General features: G+C 31.1%; 1 protein-coding gene across 2 annotated transcripts; it reads right to left on the bottom strand.

The window, feature by feature from the left end:
- Window positions 1-899: 899 nt before the first annotated feature.
- Window positions 900-22,474, bottom strand: LOC128186207 (death-associated inhibitor of apoptosis 2-like). Of its 2 annotated transcripts, XM_052855993.1 has the most exons (5): window positions 22,355-22,474; window positions 16,862-17,050; window positions 14,038-14,163; window positions 2,910-3,074; window positions 900-2,414 (listed from the first exon to the last, which is right to left on the bottom strand). In XM_052855993.1, the coding sequence occupies exons 1-5, from the start codon at window positions 22,425-22,427 to the stop codon at window positions 2,236-2,238; spliced, it is 732 nt and encodes a 243-aa protein (XP_052711953.1). In that variant the 5' UTR covers window positions 22,428-22,474; the 3' UTR covers window positions 900-2,235. The 2 variants fall into 2 exon arrangements, with proteins under 2 accessions (XP_052711953.1, XP_052711954.1); XM_052855994.1 differs by lacking the exon at window positions 14,038-14,163.
- Window positions 22,475-22,722: the final 248 nt, after the last annotated feature.

The following is a 22,722-nucleotide window of genomic DNA, read 5'->3' as shown; positions in this document are numbered from 1 at the left end:
CGAATACATATCTAGTCCAACTGGATTAATCGTATACCATTTTTGATATCCAAAAATAATTTCAAATAAATTTGCAACTGTTACAAAAATTGTATGTTTTAAGTGCAATGTGGTCACACAAATTTTTTATGCAGCTTCATACAATTTTTTTTTCGTAATTTTAATATTCATTCTGACTATTGTGCATAATTTATAACAATGTTTGATGAAATAAGTTTGCTTGATTTAAAAGTTAGAGGAACTGATGCTTATTGGGCTGAAATTGAATTTTAGGTGCAAAACTCAAATGGGTCATCACTTAGAGGGATGAAAATTGACCCCTTTTTTTCTCTTTATTTTTAAGATATGTTTTGTATGCAGATTTAAATGATATATATCACAAGAAATCATTGATACTACAAGTAAGAGTTGGATACCGTAACGTAATTGACATCCTGTGTATAGTTTTTTATAGATTTCATTTCAATACGATTCAATTTAAAAATAAGTAGAAGTGGGGGTCAGATATTTGACCATATCAATGTTGTCCTTTTGCGGTGGTTTATTATTAGGTCTATTCAAAAATTTCTGATTTGCTGGTATTTAATGTTCAGTTAAAACAATTTTGAGTTATGTAGGTTAAGCTAATAAAATGAGCGGTGTACTGCTGGGTCGTTTGCTTAAATAAAATGAGCTAAATGTTTTTACGAACCACTTCGATTGAAATGTTGATAGAGTAAAACTGCTTTGAATGGATATTGAATATGTTTATTTGTGAGAACAACATAGGTAAAGAGATTACATATAAAGGCGTTCAAGCATGTCAGTGTAACCAAAAGAATGTATGTATATATATATATATATATATATATATATATATAGATATAGATATAGATATAGATATATAAGCGTGTGCAATCTTAACAATAGAATTACATAATAAGGAATGTTACAAGAATAATTACTTTTATTAAAACTCCATTTTGAATGGTGTTACAGTTACGAACTAACATGTTGTGGAGTCGGAGAACATCTTTCTCTAACAGAAAATATTTTTACATATCATATAACACAGCTTCTGAAAATATCAAATGCCTTTATTAAGCTCTTACATGAAACGTTAATCAATAGAAAGTCTTGAAAAGAGATTGTACCATAGAAGTTGAGACAATATGATAAAATGAGATAGTATCAAATCATAACTATTATTTCAGTGTCAAATGTAAGTTTTTGTTGCTGAATCTATACGTGTAAGGTGAAATAAGCGCAGTTGTTAAAAAGAAAATTACATGTAATCTGGAATATAAAATAGTTGGGTTACTATCATTTACTTATCAAGCATGCATTAGTTTGGAACCGTTTCTTCTTATGTCTAAGGGGCGATCTCTCATTTGCAACTTTACTGACAATAACAAGTCACTATTTCAGTTAAAATACATATTTTGTTTCAATTTGTTATTTTGTTTGAGAAAATGGAGACTTAAATATGCTTTTGATTTGCTGTCGAACATAGAGTAAGTAAATCATTCACGTAATTTTTGAATAAAACAACGCTGAAAAATTCTGTAAATATGTATTTAGGCGATCAGAAGTAATCATTCTACTAAAAGTTGCTTGTATCGAACGAACAACTCCATTTAGCAGATAAATATTTAGAAAATCGAATTGATAATATTTACCTTACGTTGAACACGCACAATAAAATACATAATCAACTTATGGAAAAGTATTATAAGATAGCCAAAAAAGAGTCTTACGTTTACCTAGAAATATACGTATACAGTTGACTTTTTAATGCACAACATATCTTTTTTGTCTTAATTTAAAAATGTTTCTAGAAACTATTTTTCTCTTATTCGACAAAATAACAGTAGCACATAGCAACCTTAAAAAGTTTTAGTATAAAAAATCACTCAGAAACATAAACCTTTTTAGAAGATTGAAATAGGATTAATTTTCTTTTTATTGATTTTGTGAAGTTTTTGTCAAATTAATCAAAATTCTAATACATTCCACAAAGCTAAGCTACATAAAATATAATGATTAAAACGTTCTGCAAAATAAAAAAAAACCTATGATAACTGCACCGATTTGTACGTGAAAACCCCAAACTATTAAACAAATGATATTAAATTTTTTAATGCTACTTTATATGCTATGATATGTTTGCCTTTTTGTTGTTGATATCATCAAATACCTCTCCTTTTCGGTAAAAACCCCACGTTTTATTAACATGGCACTTAGTTCAATAGAAACTTAGCAAAAATAAGTTTTTAACTTCTCATGAATGTTTGCTCTACACAAGGGACACGTAGTTACACGATTGGCACATGCTTCACAGCAACAAAGGTGTCCACAGGGCCTGAAATGGATACAAGCATCAGCCTCCAGACATACGTTGCACTGCCTCAACCTACTATTCTCCGTTTCCAGATCTAAAACCACAGAAAAAAATATGAACATACACAAAACCTTACGTAAAAATCAAATCTAGATGAGATATATAAAGGATGCTTAATAATAAATTATAAAATAAACACATGCCTTCAGTTTTTTGAGATTGATTTAATCAAACCTCCTCAAAAGTTGAACATATGATACAAAAATTGAAGGCATCAAAAATAGGAACACAATGAAATTCGGGATAATTTTCACAAAATTGATAAAAATAATATTAAGTCCGAGGAGAGTTTCAAAAATGTCCGTTTACCAGCTTTGCCAGAAAATCTGTATACATCATATTGAAATCCAGATGACCCTAGATTGATCTTTGGAACGTAGAAAAAGAAACTTTCATATTAACAATTTCAATTACTTAATGTACATTGATTTGTTGCGTAGACTCTGCTCAAAATTCTGGAAATAATACCCTGGGAGGTAGGGCATATGAATCAATATAGTTAAAAATGTTCTAGCGTATTTCATTTTACCTGGATTTTGAGATCTTGATCGTCGACTCTCAGCATTTTGGGAATATGATGGTGAGGCGTTTCGATGGGGTTCCCTGACGAAAGATGGTGTATTTACCACTTCACGACTTTGCTCAAAATTCAGGACTGCATTCATCAGGGCTTCACCATCACGGAACATGGTACCTGATAAAAATTTAATGAAAACATATTTAATATATTCCGAACCAATGACCAATCTGGCCTATATTTATAATTCGCTTACCTAACCATGCAAATGAAGATGAATTTTAGTTTTAAAATTAAAATAATTGCAAAATATTTAATATTTCAAATATTTCTAATTTCAAATATGTTCTCAGTTTTATTGAACTATTTAAGATCTGAATTGTTTCCGTTGAGGATGAGTGTTACTAATGAATACCATGTAAATTAAGTCAACAAGAGAGAGAGAGAGAGAGAGAGAGAGAGAGAGAGAGAGAGAGAGAGAGAGAGATTTGTACATGTAAGTATTTAAAAACAATTTGACAATTAAATTTGAATACTGTATGTTATCATTATATTTTGTTTTCATCCCCATCAAATATTCATATTCTGATACTTATGAACGTACAGAGTGTAATACGATTTTCCAGATCATAGCACATTATTAGTTTTCAAATCTATATTTGTGGGGGAGAGCTACCTACGAATTGAGTACTTTCTGTTTAATCAGACGTTTTATCATATACCTATCAGATTTACATTTCTTGTTATTTTCAAATAACAGACTGTCATAAGATTTTCTGGATCACTATTGTCTTTCAATTCTGTTTTGAAACTGGTTACGTAAAACAAAGAAATAAGACCGTCTTTCAACGCGTATAAAAAAAAAAACTTCTTTCGATAATTTTGACAGACGGACAGTATAGTATCCGAATAGGTGATTTTGGAATATGGAAAAGAGTTTCCTGTCGGAAGCGAAAGTATTCATTGCTTTGATATATTTTATTTTGAATTATATTTTTTTATTGAACGTTATTTATTGTAAATGAAAATAAAAAAATACAACTTGAAAAAAAGTTTTTAATAAATTCAGGTTTTCCTTTTCCATTTTTTTTTTAAATTTTAGCTTGCCTAGTTTACTTACAGTTACTTCAAACTATTTGTACATGTAAGCATCTCTAATAACATTTTATATGAATAAACTGTAGAAGCTTTAATCATACATTCCATTAACACAATGAGTGTTATATTTTGTCTATAATGGTTTGGATGATCCATATCGTAGTGGTAACGTGTTTATGTGTACTGTTTGGATTGTGTTAATGTGTTGAAATACACGTGTGCATGTTTTGTTGATTCAAATAAAGTGTATCAATATGTTATAGTGTAATGAGTAATTAATGCTGTGTGTGAATCAGTAAAAAGTGATCTTTATCAATATATTCTATTACATATTGCCTTCCGGCTCTGCGAGGGTATCATATAGCATTACTTTCCCAAGTTCAGCGAGGCATAATATTCAAGATCTCAATTCAAAGATTTTAACAATAGAGTATAATCAAGAGACAGCAATGTGTATACCACCACTTTATAAACCGCTGTGCCTCGTGCGGCATTATTCTTTTTCTTGAGCGGGTATAACGTAAATTTCACTCAGACCTGTGTATTACATACATGTGTTATAATAGGTATCTTCTTTCTAGGACAAAGTCCAGACATTAAAACTTATTTTGTGTATACAAAGAACGAAGTTCTGGTTCTCTTTCCTGTATTATTTTACAAGTATACACAGTCACGTTGACAATAGGGTTGTTTAACGGCCGGTAGAATTATGTCGGATATGGATGATGTTTTGTCACTAAGGGAAAACACGTATAATAATTTTGTCAGCGATGTTATCCCCGATAATGCTGACAAAATACAGACTAGCTCCAAAAGTACGAGGGGTAAATCCCTTGTATGGTGAAGAATTAAAAGAAAAAAAACATCTGAGGCGAGCTCGAAGGCGTCTAAAAGCATTTCACCAAAAAAAAAGAAGAAGCGAAAAACGGAACCCTGTCTTGATATTGACTCATTTAAATCAGCATTTGGTATAGACTCGATTTTAAAGTCTATTTCATGCTTATCTGAATCTGTTAAGAATTTGACAAACGTAGGTCAATGTATGGCGGGAAGTTTTAGCCATAATGAAAATGCTACGGAACAAAGATGTAGTCATAATCAACCGAGTGCAACTAGTACGAGGCCTACAGAGTTTGTGAGTCTTAATCAAGATGATGCAAATGATTATGCTATAGATAGTTTTGATTTTAGTTATCTTGATTCCCATGTAGGTGTTTATCCCTAAATAGCATTTAAAGATGCATTTGAAGTTCCAAGTAATACTGGGAACACAGGGCAAATCAGTTCTGTTGATGATTGGGATATCCCACAGTTAAACCCAGAGGATGTCCAAAAATAGGGACTGGTTTGGCTAAGACTGTAAATGCAGCTGTTTCTGTTAAGTCTGGCAAAGAAGTCATGGGTGAAATAGCTAAACGGTATAAAAGGCCAGAGAATTGTAATTACCTCTAAGTTCCGAGGGTCAACAAAGAAATTTGTGATGTAATGAACAAAAAAGCACATTCATCCGACCTCGCCTTACAAGAAATACAAAAATATATGACACATGGGTTACTTCCAATTGTTTTCCTAGCAGATCAGCTGACAAATGACAAAGATTTTTATGTTCAGAAAACAAAGGCCATGCTGTCCGACACCATAAGTCTGTTTGGGTATTGATTTTACAATTTATCAATGAAACGTAAAAATGAATTAAAGAGTTCTTTAAATCTTCGATACAGGAAAATTTGCAGCTCACAACCAAACGGAAAGATAGGGGTGACCTGAACAAACATTTTTAAGTTCTCTAAAGGGTCAGAGTTTATTTAATTCCCACAAGTGCAGGTCAAATTCTTTAAACTTTCTGGGTGCTGTTTAACAATGTTACAAACATCAAAACCAATACCAAGGTTACCAAGGGTACAACAATACATACCTCGTAGAGGCAGACCATATTAAATGACGGGATACACCAGTCAGTTCAAGAGTCAGAAGAAAGGCTATCAGAACCAGCGAATAATAAGGTGAGAGCCCTTATCACTCAATACTGGAGACAGTTTACTAGTGACAAGTGGATTTTAGAAACTGTTAAAGGTTACAGGATTTTTTGAAAGACAAAGCAGATATCTTTTACTAAGAGGGAATCTGTGCTTGTCCAAAATGAAGTGGATGTATTATTAGCAAAAGAAGCAAAACATTTCAAAATCCAACAAGAAATATAGTGACTGTAAAAATGAAACTCAGTTAATTTTGAGTGAATTAGATAAACTTGGATTTACTATTAATTTGAAGAAATCAATCTTAGAACCTACACAGAGAATTATATTTTTTGGATTATTCAGTGAAATTTAAAGTGTTTTAACTGATAAAAACATTAAATAGTATCGTTATGTATATTTTTTCGAGTAATATATGATAAACTGTGAATGGAATTATCTTGGAAAATGTCCCCTTCATTTATTTTAATTGCACTTTTATTACAGATTTGTATATTTTAAAAATCGTCCAAATGTGTCGATTAAGGATGTTGTTTACTCAGGGTTTGAGTTCTCAAATTCGGATTCTTATAAAGTTCAATGTCATGAGTAAAATTTGTTCTAAACACTAAAAGTATTCATGAAACGAAATATTATTGACATACCAGTCGATATTTTTACTATATTATGGAATTAGGCTCAAACAAAGTTGAACTTTTAGAAAAACAGAGGAAATTCGGACTAAAATTTTCAAATTTTGTTTTTAACTATAATATTTTTGGTAGTACTGAAATATTCAAAGTTAAGGTTTAATTTGTTTGTCAACATGAATTTGCATATTCTCTGCTGGTTTTATCTCACTTTTTCATTTAGATAATCGAATGACACAGATTACAAAAATATTGAAAAATGCTTAAAAAAGATAAAAGACGCCATATCCCAAAATTTTGATCATTGACCTCATATAAGTTTTATGCTTGCAGAGTGAGGTCAATATACCTAGTTTAATGCTATCAATCTTTTAGTATTATCATCATTCAGTTTTTTGTTAAATTGAATCAAAAAAGGGTAGGAATTTGAAAACTGTTAGAGAAAATTCGGAATGGAATATTTATAAAAATTGTGAATGAAAACTTAATGTTTGTGTCTGTTTAGTGTCACTGCCATTCATAAACTGTATTTCATTTATAAAATAGTTTAGCAATTTGTATTATTTTCACAATTCAGAAAATCTCAATCATAGTGTAAAATTTTTAGGGATTTTTCTTAAATTTTCAAAAAATATTCAATGACCAATATCTCAAAAAGTAGGTCATTGACCTACTTTTTTGAAAGTTAAAAATAGCACTACCATAATCGGTCTTTAACACACAATAGATGGTGTTTCGTTATCATCAGTGGAATTTTTTTTGATTCTGAGTAAACGTATACCTTAAATATATTTGGACAGAAAATAGCAGTTTAGACTAGATACAAGTCTCCAAGAAGCGATCTTAGCAGAAAAAATACATATATTGAAACCCGCTTACGCGGGTTATGTATTTTTTCTGCAATGTCACCACCTTCATATCCCTCATGAATCAGCAAAGAAAGCATTTATTGTTTAATTGATTACATGAGTGTTTATCATTATTTGGATAAAACAAAAGATTTCCGCAAGTGTTCTGATTTGCTAATTTCATATAAACATAAAGTAAAGTGACTACTGTAGCTCGATAGTTAAAGACTGTGTTATCATCTGGAAATAGATTCAACCATGTATAGGGCTTATAGTTTTCGAGTAACTGCAACGTCAGTAGCGTTTTCGTCCGGTGTATTAATGAAATACATTATGGACACTGCTAACTGGACTTCTACCAAAACATTCATTCAGATCCACCATAAGGACTTGCCAGTCAATAATAATGATTTTGCTGCTTATATACTTGACTGTTGAAAAATTGCAATTTAAGTGATTACATATATTGTGCTATTTGATTTGTTATACTTGATAAATTTCATCTGAGTTGAGATTAAATAACCTTTTTTAATCTTTATAACTGTTTGTGCTGTTTACTTGCTTATATGTGACAACACTTTAAATATACAATATGATACCTTCGCAGAGCCGAAAGGCGATGTGTAATGGAATGTTTCTTTATCAAAGCATACGGTTGGGTATTTGAAGGATGAGAGACATTCTTTGTAATATGAGTCTGAGGCTCTAGGGGGTATCATATACCCACCCTATTTTTGTTATAATATCTCTCCCAACCCAGTGTTTTATGGTTGTTATAAATTCCTCACAGCGGATTATATATGGGTGGGATATACATTGATGTTACATGATTATATACTCTATTGTTAAAATCTTTGAATTGAGATCTTGAATGTTATGCCTCGCTGAACTCGGATAAAGTAATGCTATATGACACCCTCTTGAGCCTCAGGCTCATATTACATATTTTTTAAAACTGTTTAGGCTATATTATAGTAAATTCCATCTGCAGAAGTATTACGTATTATAGAAGTCATAATTTATTCAGGCTAAGAGGAGTATGGAAATTCAACAAAAACCAAATATACTTGTACTACCCTTTTCTATCATACGTTAAAGGTGTTTAACAAAAAATTGATATAAACATATATTCTTTTGAACAATATTTTGCTCAACCCCCCCAAAAACAACAAAAAACAACAGGAGGCCCATGGGCCACATCGCTCACATGAACAGCAGTTCCTTGTAACATAACATTTCGTAGCATATGCTTTTTTCTATTTTAAACATTGAACCCCTTTCTGGGGACCCATTATTGGTCCAAAGTTTATGGTTGGCTTGAACAACATAAATAGTAACATAGGAATGAAAATATGTAGCACTGCGATGGGACCGCACGTACACAGCCTGAAAAACTGAACGTAGAAGATTTCCACTTCAAGAGGAATAACTCTCATACTGTACAGAACATCAAGAAAGATAACTCTTGGTTCCACTACATTTAAGTTTACACAATTTGAGGATCCTTGCATAGTAATCTTACAAAATGTAGCATTATAGTTCTCGAGAAAAACTTTTTAAAAACATTTTCAATATATCTTTCTATGTTAAACTTTGAACCCATCTTGGGGTCACAGTATTAGTCCAGTGCTTAATTTTTAATTATTTGGAATCTACATTATTTAAGGACGCGTGCATAGTAAAATCACAAGCTGAAGCATTGACTTTCCCTAGAAAAAAGATTTTTCAACATTTTCCCTATATATTTCTATGCTAAACTTTGAACACCTCTTGGGGCCCTAGTATTAGATTGAGGTCACGGCTTTTATAATTTTGAATCTACACTATTTGAGGATGCTTACATAGTTATCTGACAAATTGATGCATTGTAGTTCTCGAAAAGAAGATTTTTTAACATTTTCCAAATATACTTCTACATTTAACTTTAAACCCATCTTGGGTCCCGAGTATTAGTCCAGGGGTCACTATTTTAAAACTGCCGAACCTTCATAATCCAATGTTGTGTGCATGATGGTAATCTCCGAATTGAAGCATTGTAGTTCTCGAGAAGAAGATTTTTCAACATGTTACCTTTAAATTTCTATAATAAACTTTGACCGCCTCTTGGGGCCCTCAGTATTGGTCCGGGGGTCACGATTTTACCAATTAGGAAACTACATAAGTGAAGGATGCATGCATAGAAATTCCACAAACTATAACATTGTAGTTTTTGAGAAGAACATTTTTAAACTTTCCCTTAATGTTTTTTAAAATGTTTAAATTTTGAACCCCTCTTAATGCCCATCGATTGTCCGGGAGTTACGATTTTTACAAATTAGAATCTACATTATTTAAGGATGTACATGTATGCATAGTAACATCCCAAACAGTTGCATTATAGTTCTTTAGAAGAAGATTTTAAAGCATTTTCCTGTTTATGTTAAAATCTAAACCCCTCCAGGGGCCCCACTTTTTGTTTGGGGGTCGCGATTTTTACAATTTAGAATCTTCATTATATATACATCATTTTGTGTAAATATTGGCATTTTTGCCTTGAGAAGAAAATATTTAAACATTTTTCATATGTAGTTCTATGTTAAACTTTGAACCCCGCCTGGGGCTGCAGTTTTGTCTGAGGGTCACGATTTTTACAATTTAGAATCGCCATTATACATATCAAAGGCCAGAACGCCTTGAGCTGACATTTTCTTTAAAATAGGTATCACTAATTTAAATTTCTGTACCAATAGTCGTATGTCAAATAATATCAGACTAAAAATATTTTGTGTAACTATATTAGCACATATTATAGTATTTATTGCCAAGCAGACAAGATACAAATACACATAAAACATGGGTTCATCAACAAGATTTCACAATAGCCCTCGCCATGCACCGTCCTCGACCAGGGATCCCGCGAGATAGAGATCCGTGCACGCGCTGTCTAAGTTAGGTCGTACGTACAATAAGTCCATTAATACCACAATATGCAACTATATTTTTTATGCATTTTTAACATTACCATGTGATTGTATACTCAGTATATATAAAATACGTAGTGATGCATTTGTAATACAATGAATCATAACTCATCATGGTTACAAAAATCGAAGAAATTTCAAAAGTTTAAAAAATCTTCTTTCTGCTTTAAAGGGGCATGGTCACGATTTTGGTCAAATTTATTTTTCTGTTTTTATTATTTACAATGTTTTAGGAATGCATTACTATTGATAAAATGAAATTTGAGAGTCAGTCGTGGAGTTATAAGCAAGATACAGGGCTCACAATTCTTTGTCATGTAAACAAGGCTCGTGCCCTGTTATTGTTTACATTGGTTCAATATACCAGTAAACATATTTTTCAAGCTGATATGTCTATATTCTTATTAATTTTAAGCATAAATAAACAGTAACTAACGTTTAACACATTCTTATTAAGTCTAAAATAGAATTTTCTCTTCAACACTCAAAATGTAAACAAAAGCTTTGTTTACATAGCAAAGAATTGTAAGCTCTGCAACCCGCTTATAGCGCAACGAATGACATTCAAATTTTGGTTGCCTTTTTAAAATGCCTAAATGAAGCATTGTAAACATTAAAATTGGAAAAATAATTTAAAAATCGTGACCATGTCCCTTTAAACACTTTGAACTCTTTGAGCATACGGGTTCATTATTTGTATACGAGGGAAACACATTAACAGCGTTTCCCTAATTATAATAAAACATACTTTTTAAAAAATTCAATTCCCGTGTAAAACAAGATTATCTATGGTATGGTTGTTTATAAATAATCCACACCAAGTGCGTTGATCTGCCGTTTCTATAATGCTCAACCAAACTAGCTGCAATATTGCAACAAAATCAAATGATAAATTTATCGCTTACATTTATTTTGGAGACCGTGCCCGATAACAAATCAATTTACATATTAATTTTTATTTTTATCGCGCACGGTATCCATTTAAATTAAATGTAAGCGATAAACTGAAATCATATTTAGTGAATTTTAACACCTTATCGTATTCATCCGTCATTTCTTGATTAAACAACCTTATATACTTATGGAATGAGTTGTCAATAATCAAGGAGACACAGTTAGGTTTTTTGGTGCACAATTTAGTTGAATAAATGGAACAAAAGTCATGAAAACATGTTTCCTATGTATTTCTATGTTAAACTTTGAACCCCACCTGGGGGCCCAGTTTTGGTCCGGGGGGTCAGGATTTTTACATTTTAGAATATTCACAATACAAACAAGCTTTTGTGTAAAAATTGGCATTTCTGGCGCAGTGGTTCTTGAGAAAAAGATCTTTTAAACATTTTCCTATATATTTCTATGTTAAACTTTGAACCCGCCTGGGGTCCCAGTTTTGGTCCGGGGGTCACGATTTTTACAATTTAGAATGTTCACTATATATGCAAGCTTTTGTGTAAAAATTGACATTTCTGGTGCAGTGGTTCTTGAGAAGAAGGTTTTTAAAGACATGCACCATATACTCACTGTTTCGCAATTACCTCCCTTTTGAAAAGGGCTGTGCCCTTTATTTTAACAATTTATAAATCCATTTCAATAAGGATACTTTGTACCAAATTTGGTTAAATTTGGCCCAGTGGTTTTTGAGAAGAAGTTGAAAATGTGAAAAGTTTACAGACGGACGGACAGACAGACGGACGGACGGACGGACGGACGGACAACGGGTGATCATAAAAGCTTACTTAAACCTTAGGTTCAGGTGAGCTAAAAACAAATAAAAATGACAAATGGACTACAAAAAAATCTACAATGCATACCTTCTATGTACCCACGTTACAATCCTCACATGCATCTAATTTAAAATTACAAATGTAACATTTTGTCAACGTAGAATATTGTTTGGATATTGTTAAAATAACGTCTACTTAAATGACGAAAGTCATTCTATTTGAGGTAATCAAAAGGAAGAAAGTTGATATTTATTTATTTTACGCGTTATATGTTTTTTTTTCTTACAAAAGATTCGATGTCTGTATGATGTGGGTATAATGTATCCTTAATAAAAAGTTCAACAAGAAAAACATTTTTACTTGCACATATAGTTATTATACTTTTAATAGTGGTTAACCTGCTTTGGGGTTTTAATGAAAGGCAAAATGATGTTGATGAAAGATGTTTCATTGTTCACAGGTGATAACCAATACTAATTCATTAGTGAAAATAACTCATGATGAGATAAACCTGCATCAAAAAAATTTTAAAAAAAAAAGTTATTGTTGATATTTAGAAGCTTTCATCTTAGCAAAATTCATTTATTTTTTCACTGTAAAATAACAATTTCAGACAATCTCTCAACGTGTCGTGCACATTGGGAACAAAATAATCAAAATGACGTCATTTATTTAATTACGTTTACAAGTTATATCTGCACCTTCAGTACCGATCAGATCAACCTAACTAAACTCCAGTTTTATTTTCTGGGTTACTCTGGATTTACACCGGGTTTACTAGAGTGGACCCAAAGTTAACCCAGAGTAAACCCGAAAGTAAACCAAGAGTGGACACAGAGAGTAAACCAGGTCAGACGCTAACTTTGTATTCGGAATATACAAAGTGCAGGACTTACAGGCAGTAGGATGTTAAGATAAAAGTAAACCCCTAGTCGAGTCAAATTTTCAAAGAGTAAACCTAGAGTAAATCCCAAGTAAACCTCAAAAGTAAACCCGGGGCTTAAATAAGGTTTATTCTCGTGTTAGGTCGGGTCTGATTGGTAATGAAGCTTAGTGCAAATCACAAAAGTAATTTAGAAAACAAAGACGTTTAAAATATCATGAAAATATCATGTTGTTTTTGTTGTTGTTTTTTAAATAAGACCTTACTAATATAATAATTTTATTTTTGTTATTGAAACAAATAATTTACAAACACTATGATAAGATGGTATTTTGGTTATTCTCCGTGAAGCACGATGATGTAGTTTTAAATTTAAATAACAGTATCGAATAAAGACAGGGGTAAAATTTTTAGTCATAAGATTTCCTTAAAAAAAACTATTGTCTTTTCAACAAAATTAAATCATTAAAAATACATGTATCCGTTTGGTGTGCAAATTTATCTGATTTTGTGTCCGATGAAATATATTCAACGCATTCTTTATATTGTTGCAAAGACTAACATTCGAAATAGCAAACAAGCAAAGGGATTGATGTGCACATGTGCACACTGCTTCTTAAGTGAGATATGTGACCCATTGGTTCTTGTTTTTTAGTACACATCTCTTTAATAATATCGTTTTAATCACTGAACCGACACAATAAATTCCCACAATTGAATAACCTTTCGTGATATAAATCAATGTAAATTAACGAAAATGCAATATAATGTATATTCTTTTTAATTTTGTAAAACTTGTTTTACACAAGAATTAAATTTTTAAAATGATAATCAATAGAATTGATATTATTGATAGGATAAATTTTGTGCTTGTTTCCAAAGTTTTATTTATTTTTTTTTTTTAAACTTTAACTACATTTGAAATATACGCACAGGGCAGTCGAAGTATTATTAGCTTCATAACATATTTATATCATTATCAGAGTGATATTTATCAAATACTTTATAAAGAACCCCCGTACCTGTTTCTCTAAGCATTCCCTCTATAGCGTATCTCACTAGGTTTCGATCAACACCTGTACTCAAGACGTTTCGGACCATAGGTAACTGCATAAAAGCGTCAACACGACGGGTTTCCTCCTGGTGAGCTAATAATGTACATGACATATATGTACTATTAAAATTTGTCACTGATAATTCATTTATTGTTAGATGATAATAGATATTACTCAAAACATGAAGTTAATACCATTTTAATATATGTCTTCATGTCTGATCATATCGTTCTGTTTTATAATTCTTTTTATTTGCTTACTTGATTTATTTTCAACTCAACACGTTTTGTTCATTTGATTTTTCTGTGTATGGTTATAATGTGAATTTCAAATATATTTGACAATCCTACACAAAAAATTAAACCACTTTGCAATTTATAAGCGTAAATTGACCCGAGTTATGCTAAATCATATGAAATAGGTATGATCAAATTCATTCCTAAAAAAATGCTCAAAATATTTAATAGGAGTCCTAGGATTTTGTTATATTTTAGATTTTGTTAACATTGCTTTGAAATCAATTCAACCCAACATTCATCCATAACGTCATCAGTGAGTAAATTAACAATTTAGTGTCTCGAAACATGTGTGTCTAAAAGGCATCAAATGGTCAAATAAAAAAACCCTGTTATCTCCTGGTTTGTTCCAGGGGTCTTATCCAAGTTATTTTTGTATGCCCAATTTCCCAGTTTGTCATATAATGACTATTTTTTATTCGACAAAGACTGAAATGGTGTTCTTTATTGTATTACAATGTATTAAAACATTCAGACATATTTAAGTAATAAATAAATATATAACATCACATATTAAGGGTCATTAATATAAAATACATGGTTTATGTCTTGAAATAAATGAATTAATCGATATTTAGGCGGGTAAAGAAAACGTGAGAGAGGGCTAGGCTTGCTGAACCCTCTTCACGTTTTCGACCCGAGCCCAAATATAGCTTATATTTCGAGACTTCGACACAATATAATATCAATTTTACGCATCAAACGAGTCATTTTCAACAAATTTCGCTGAATATCTGCAGTTGAAACTATCACGCGTCAACAAAGCAAAAAGATGACGTCACAATACAAATCAAACGCTGCGCGAAAGCGTGCGTACTCGTTCTGTACTCGGCCTCGTTAAGTGCACAAGCAGACGATCGAGAATTTAATACGTTGCACTATAAAGCAGGTTTTTATGTAATTTTGTAAATACTAAGAATAAATTCCCTTAAAAAATGGTCAGAGAAAAATTCTCCAGTCAACACAAAAATTTCAACTATTTAATCTCAACTGTAACTTTTCTGGCGGCTCATGTGGATGCAGACATACATTACGTAAAAATTAAATAAATGTATTGAATTTAAAACTTCACATTTTAAAGTTGATTAAATGTCATTTTATTTCGTTATCATTTTTTAATAATATATTCAATCATAGATAATTTAAAACATAGAATAAATAAAATATGGTAAAACCCTGAATTTAAATCAAAAATTTTTGAATATAGAAATTTTGGAATAAGAGTTCTCTTCTTTTTTCAAACAACTAAAGACAACTTTTTTCTTCAAAAATAGGTTTGTAAAAATTAAAATGAAATGATGTGTCTGTTTATGAAACGCATAAAAATTTGATAAATTCATGAAGACTACTCAGATTGAGGATCATTTCAAACATAATTTTTTCTTGGTTTATTTCATCATTCCTTACATGTGAATTTGTGTTTACAAATTTTGAACTGCTAGTACTCTGTTTTGTCTGAGTACTATATTCTCATGCATAGATTTTAAAAACTAACCTGTGAAAATGTAGTATTGTAAGGAGTGACATTCAAAGACATTGACAGAAAATCGAGGAAGATTACCCCCTAATATCCAAAATATCGTATATCTATATATCTATATCTATATCTATATATATATAATAGCATCCTTAAGATATGCCTAAAAGAACTTATGTCACTCTGTCTTTCATGGGACCATCACAAGTTAGAACAAAACGAAAACAATATCACAGCTCTTAATTTATCTCTTACCCATACTAACTCTTAGGTGTGAGTGAAGGAGGCCAACAAAACCATCCGTACTTACAATGTGGCCCTCGCAAAAAAACTTTCAAAATAATGGGGGAAAAAATTCGTCCGTGATATTGTCAGTTTGAAATCTTGCAGCAGAACAAACAATCTAACTTGTTTTAGAAGAAAACTAAAGGACTCCGATCTAGATGTTTTGTACGGAATGCATTTCTAGCCACAGATGGGGGAAATTCTAGCGCTAAAGTTTGTTCTGTACTTAACGTTTCTAGTGTATTTCTTACCGAATCTGAAAAAAAATCATTACTTTCCAAAGGCTTTAACTTTTGCTCTACACCCCGGGAAGAAAACAAAGAGCCGTAAGAGCTGACACTAGGGCATTTTCCCGTAAACTTAGAGTTAAAGATTATTTCTCTAGATGCAGGGTCTGCATAGTTTAAAAGAAACAGTCACATAAAAATGTCAATATGTTCATATCTAAGCGTACAAAAAACACCAATATAAATATAATTAATTAGAAAGCATTCTTTAAATACACTGAGGTAACCATTTGGGTCAAGGCATGATCAAATCTATCATATAGTCATTTGGGCTTTATTGGATTTGACCATGCCCCAACCGATTTTATTATCTCATAATACTCAAATAATGATTCAGTATTCCTTGGTGTACCTCAAACATCCATTAACAAAGAACCTTGAAGTTACTAATAACTCGGTCATAGATCACATTATAATGAAGCTAAAATGTTTAATTGTCACCTTACCAGAATTGGGAATATTGAAGATACCGCTGCTTGTGGGTGGTCGTGATGGTGATATGAAGGCGCTTACAGGGATGCCAGGAGAATAACGGCAATGTACAGATGATATTCCTATCAACTCAGGCTCATAATTCTGGTATGCTCCAAACACTGGTGCAGAATTAAGGTTTTCATGATTAAGGCGAATGTTACCTGATGAAACATAAACAATATTTATTACAGGGTGTCAATCATTATTTGTTAGTACTTTTGGTAATTATTTATTTTATTTGTTAAATTCAAAAAGGAAACATTTTTCATTGAAATACAGCTGATATTAAAGTGCAATTTACTAGGGATGGGGTAATTGACAAAAGTATATGTAATTGAGCAAAATATGTTTGGTAATAATTGGGAGTACATGTAATTTGTATTAAAGTCTGCTTTCAAATACAAGTAATTCAATGTTTTTAAATACATCTGAAAAAACATCATGTATTTTGTTTATTAATTTCCAATTACAATTACTTTTTTTTCAAGTTAAAACTTTACAAAAGTGTCATATTTCTTACAAACTTAATGTTTTAAAATACATTTTTAAAAAGCCATGTATTTTCAATTACTTTCCAGTTACATTTCAATTAATTTTTTTCAAGTTAAAAGTTTACATTGGTATATTATGTTCAGGTTTTTGCTTATTATAAGCTGTGCACCTTTTCAGTACCAGTAAATATAAACAATAATATTAAATACATTTACATATATAAAAGGTTGACAGGAGAATGTGACCGAAGTCTAATAATAATGTAACGTGGGTATACCTGTTTGAAATGGCTTGTGTTTATACAATAATTAGTTTCATAATGTTTAATATGTTAAAACAGCATGGTAAACAGCTGCCCAGGAGAATAAGTAAATGTCTAATTTTGTTCACGCCCTCTCATTCATTCCTTACTCACATACAAAAAAAAATAAAGATATGACATACAAATTCACTATAGAAACACCACTTGTTAGTTTTAATTTAGAAATATTGAATTCAAAAATATACATATAAGTATATACGTAAATGTGGACTGAACAGCAGGCAAAAATAGCCCATAAAATGTCTCCCATCTGAAATCAAGGTATTAATATTTATAATATAATAGTGTACACTTTTTTAAGTTTTACATGGACATATCACTAACTTATAAAGAAAAAAGTAATAAATGATTTAATTAAAACAAAAGAGAAAAAAGAAATATAAATTGATATATAGTAGTTATAATATAATAAGCTCAATAATTAGTTAATGTAAAAAAAAAAATTGTTTGAAAACAAACATGAAATCAATGATACTTAATGAATATTTAATGTCCATAAAAATGTATCTTAAAAGTTAAAAGTTTGAAATTCAAAGCAAAATATATGAATGATGATTAAAATGAACTCAAACCATATAAACACTACCATACATAAAACCTTCTACGTGTATATCTAAATGGGGTTCATACGTGTATTTTTTTTTTATAGAAGATTAAAAAACTAACGCAAATTAAATGAAATATATTCAATTACATTCGTCAAAGTAATTAAAAAATAGTATTTACATTTTAAAATAAATCAAAGTAATTGTAATTTGACAAACTAATTGATTGATTAATCCTTGAGGAGGAAGTTAAATAGAATAAAACCTATTATTTGCTCCCAGAATGAGAATTAATACTATTCAGCAAACGAATAAATAATGAATAAATGATGTAAAGATAAGTGTGGCTAGTATATTTTAACATTATTCTTTAATTTACATACATGTATACATAATAAGTGATTAGTTTAATATGTAGATTTATACATATGGCACTATCCCGGGCGGCAGTGAGTGTCTTAATGTTTGGATTACTTAAAAATTATAAAAATGCACAATAAAGTAAATATAAACTACATGAACTACACAACTATGTAACTAGAGGTCGATATGCCTTAAAAAGTCAGATATGAATAAAAATTTCATAAATACTTAGACTTTAAATATATTTATCCAAACTATGAAAACTGTTTTGTTTTTGTATAACCTGTAGAAATTAATTTTAAATAAAAAAAAAATGATTTTAGCTTATTTCTTTGGATTACATTTTAAACTACGTATATCATATCATAGGCATGATGAACGAAAAAAGCCTAATAAAAACACTCATAAAAAGCTTAAAAACAATTAAAAAAGTACAATAAAATATACTGAGTCAGAGGGAATTCCAACCCACCCCTCAACAATATTTTCTTATGGGAAATACATGTATTACACCTGGATCAGTTATTTGCATCACATGGCAAATCCTCTACCTGTTCAATGATCTACAATCCATATGGGAAAAATACCTGAAGCCTTTATAATATTTTACTATCTTAGTTTTTACAACAAAAGTGGTATTTGTTTATCAAGATAATATAATGCCCCCTTCTATGAATCCAAACCTACTTCCACTTTTGTCTTTTGCATTTCGGGAACACCTACGGGCGAATGCTTAATGAGTCGTACTCTGAATAAGTCGTACCCTGGGGAACTCATAACAATGTAATACGGAGAACTTTTTATCTTCAAACTATCCTGCATGCAGATACAGTTTTTCCAGAACTATTTAATAACCAATAAATTTCATTAATGGTGTTATAAAATTAGTCATGCTGATTTATTTCAAATTCAATTGATGAGAAAAATGAGTTTTATACATTATGTTGTGTGTTAAGTGTTTAAGTAATAATTGAAATAGGTCTATAATATGAACAGGTATTGAGTGTGACTTTTTAAAACGATATCATCTTTAAAAACCTAGTCCACCGTAACCAAATTTTTCAAACCATATAAAACTTTTGAATCGCTATCTTGTGAGTTGGTTTCTTAAAGAGTACAAGTTTAGGCGTAGTGGAGTACCTTAAATATCATTATCGGCATTGAGCACGAGATTTTCGTTTACGCATACTATGTCGAGCTAATGTTAAATATGTAATACATTTAACAAATTCATGATAAAAAATATCAATGCACCTGTACCCAATTTTCGATACATATTGAATGAAACGTCTTGCCAAAGTGATATTGCTTGATATCTCGAAATTGGCGAGCTCTAAGAACCAGTACGCGTGGAAAAAAGAACAAGCTCAACCTACAGATTCATCAAGACATTTTTTTTTACATCCAATAATACTCTCTAATGTTTTCTCCCGTGGTGCTATACCAAAAATGGCCGACATATAACGCGCGATTAACTGTGCCTTTAGGTTAAAAATGTTTTTTTTTATTTCCTGCCTTCCTGTACTTAGTGTTCATGAACGCAAACTTAGCTTATAAGAACTATGTCGAGATAAAGTGTTTTTATGCCCCAAAATTCAAAGATAAGAATAGAGCTTTAGATATTTTCCAAAATATTAGTTAATATAAATTTAGTTTATGTTAATAACGATGAATTGACTAATTGAAGTTATGATAGAGTAATGATATGTTAATTATACATGTAAGCTCATTTCACAAAAAGTACGTATTTTAGCCAAAAATGGTGAATTTCCTATCAGGTTTTTTAAAGAAAACATCAAGCGCATGTTTGCTCTAACACCATTTTTAAATATGACAGGCAAAATAATATGATTCATAATGTATGTTAAAATGGTTTTGGAGCAAATTTGTGCTCTATACCCCTATTCTTGAATCTGAAGAAAAAGTGATGAAATTGTCATGCTTTTGAGAAACTGCAGAAAATGGTCCATATACGTGGCGACATAGAAGCACGAGGAATGGTCGATATTAAAAACACACTTTTAGAATTTCTGCAACAAGTATATTTATTATTTATTTTACCAAAATCTTGGGGTTTTTTAATTTATAAAACATGGGGGCAGAAACTGGATCTTATCAAATACAGTTCTTAGATCGATATGATCTTGCTTCTATATAATATATAATCTCTTACTAGAGAAAAATTAATACTGAAATAGCTACAGTACACGCATAACAGATGTTTGATCCACCTCTAGATTTATCACGGGAAATATAGCGCGAGATGACTGTGACATCACACATTCAAATCCATATTTATTTGTTTACGTATCTCGACTCAATACAAAGGAATATAAGCATGTAAAAAAAATCTCTGGGGTCTCACCAAAGCTAAATTACGAGTTAAATGTAATCATTTTGAGCATAGCACCACGGGAAGAAAGCTTTATAGCATGTAGACAAAACATGTCTTGATGAATTTGTAGGGTTTTTCCCGCGCGTTTAACTCTCTATTATCTAACTAACTTTTGAAGAAACCTTTTTTACTTTTTATTTCAGTTTCGTAATTGAACACTTATTTGCTTTTAAGATTGCCAGATGTAATTACAGAAATTAGCAAAGAAACATATTAAAATATAATCTGATCTTTGTTATTGGCGATAATCTTATTTTTTCCCTTTATTAGAATCTTTTGTTTTATAGATTGGCATAATATGTTTAAAACTCACGAGCAATAAAATTGCTGCAGTACCGATCAGGCCCAACCTAACAGATAGTAAACCCCAACTTAACCCTGGGTTTACTTTCTGTTTACTTTCTGTGGTTACTCTGGTTTTACTTCGGGTTTAATAGAGTGAACCCAGAGTAAACCCAAAGTAAACCCAGAGTGGACACAGAGAGTAAACCCAGTCAGAAGTATACCCCTGAAAGCAGACGCTAACTGTGTATTCGGAATATACATAGGGTAAGAATTACAAGCAGTATGATGGTAAGATTAAATACTTGTCTGCTTCACACTCCAGTGCATACAGTTGACCTCAAAAGCAATTTAAAAGTAAACCCAAAGCAAACCCCGATTAAACCCAAAGTTAACCCCGTGTGGACCCAAATTTTCAAAAAGTAAACCCAGAGTAAACCCCAAGTAAACCCAAAAATTTAACCCCGGGTTTAGTTGGGGTTTACTCTGGTATTAGGTTGGGTCTAATCGATACTGTACAAATAGTTTCGATTTCAGACATTGCCAAATATGTAAATCAATCATTTTTTAAACATGTTTTATGGCATATTATGATATTGTATGATGGAAATATTGTATGTTGGAAATATTGATCTTACAGTCAAATGGTCAAATGAAAGCATTCTATGCTTAAAAAATAAAAACGTACATACAATAAATGCAAATAGCTGTGATTGTGATATTTCTTCTTTAAAGTAATCAGCAATTTCTTTTCACTGTAACACGACAGCAAGTATAATCATTTACAAAAGATTTATATATTCTTCAACTAAAAGATATCCAAAATCTATCTCATTTCAGATTTCTATAAAGCGCATTTAACAATAACGGACAAATTCCGATTAAGTTATAATTCACCACATATAATTTGATAAGATTCAGTTATTTCTAAAACTTTCTTTCATGTTTAGGGCTGTTCAGTGTTTTCAGTACTTTAATTGTACATAATGTGCTTTTCCAAATGTGACAAACCATGTTAAAACAAAACAATCCACAAGAATACAGAGCTAAAATCAAACTGCCTTACCATTACTCAAACACAGACTCGTTAATAGGTGAACCAAAAGTTCGCTCTCAGTTTCCTGGTTTGGTTGGTCCATATCTGTTTTTGAGCGACAGTGTTGCTTTCTTCCTCTTCTCGTTTATCTGAAATATCTATGAATTATTATTACTTATTAGATGTGTAAATGACCGACTGCAGAGATATATCGGTTGATCAACATCATAGACGGCGAGGCTACGCCTTTGCTTTGCCAACTTTGATTGATTTGATCAAAACGACACTGTACATTTCTTTGTCTTACTTCCGACTGAAATGTAACAATTTCATTGGTTTACACTTGACACGTGTCTGCCGGATATATCTTTATGTCCGTCTGGAGAGAATAAATATTC

Source organism: Crassostrea angulata, chromosome 5 (assembly GCF_025612915.1).
Source record: "Crassostrea angulata isolate pt1a10 chromosome 5, ASM2561291v2, whole genome shotgun sequence".
Lineage (NCBI taxonomy): Eukaryota > Metazoa > Mollusca > Bivalvia > Ostreida > Ostreidae > Magallana > Magallana angulata.
The sequence above is the reverse complement of the archived record's forward strand: the minus strand, read 5'-3'. Positions and strand labels throughout refer to the sequence as shown.

Bases quoted from the DNA above. Each gene is read 5' to 3' on its own strand.
- LOC128186207 (XM_052855993.1), bottom strand. From the start codon at position 22,427: ATGGACCAACCAAACCAGGAAACTGAGAGCGAACTTTTGGTTCACCTA. The intron at 17,051-22,354 runs GTAAGGCAGTTT...ATGTTTCATCAG, and splicing joins GAGTCTGTGTTTGAGTAATG to GTAACATTCGCCTTAATCAT. The intron at 3,075-14,037 runs GTACGGGGGTTC...AATTTTTATCAG, and splicing joins GGGAATGCTTAGAGAAACAG to GTACCATGTTCCGTGATGGT.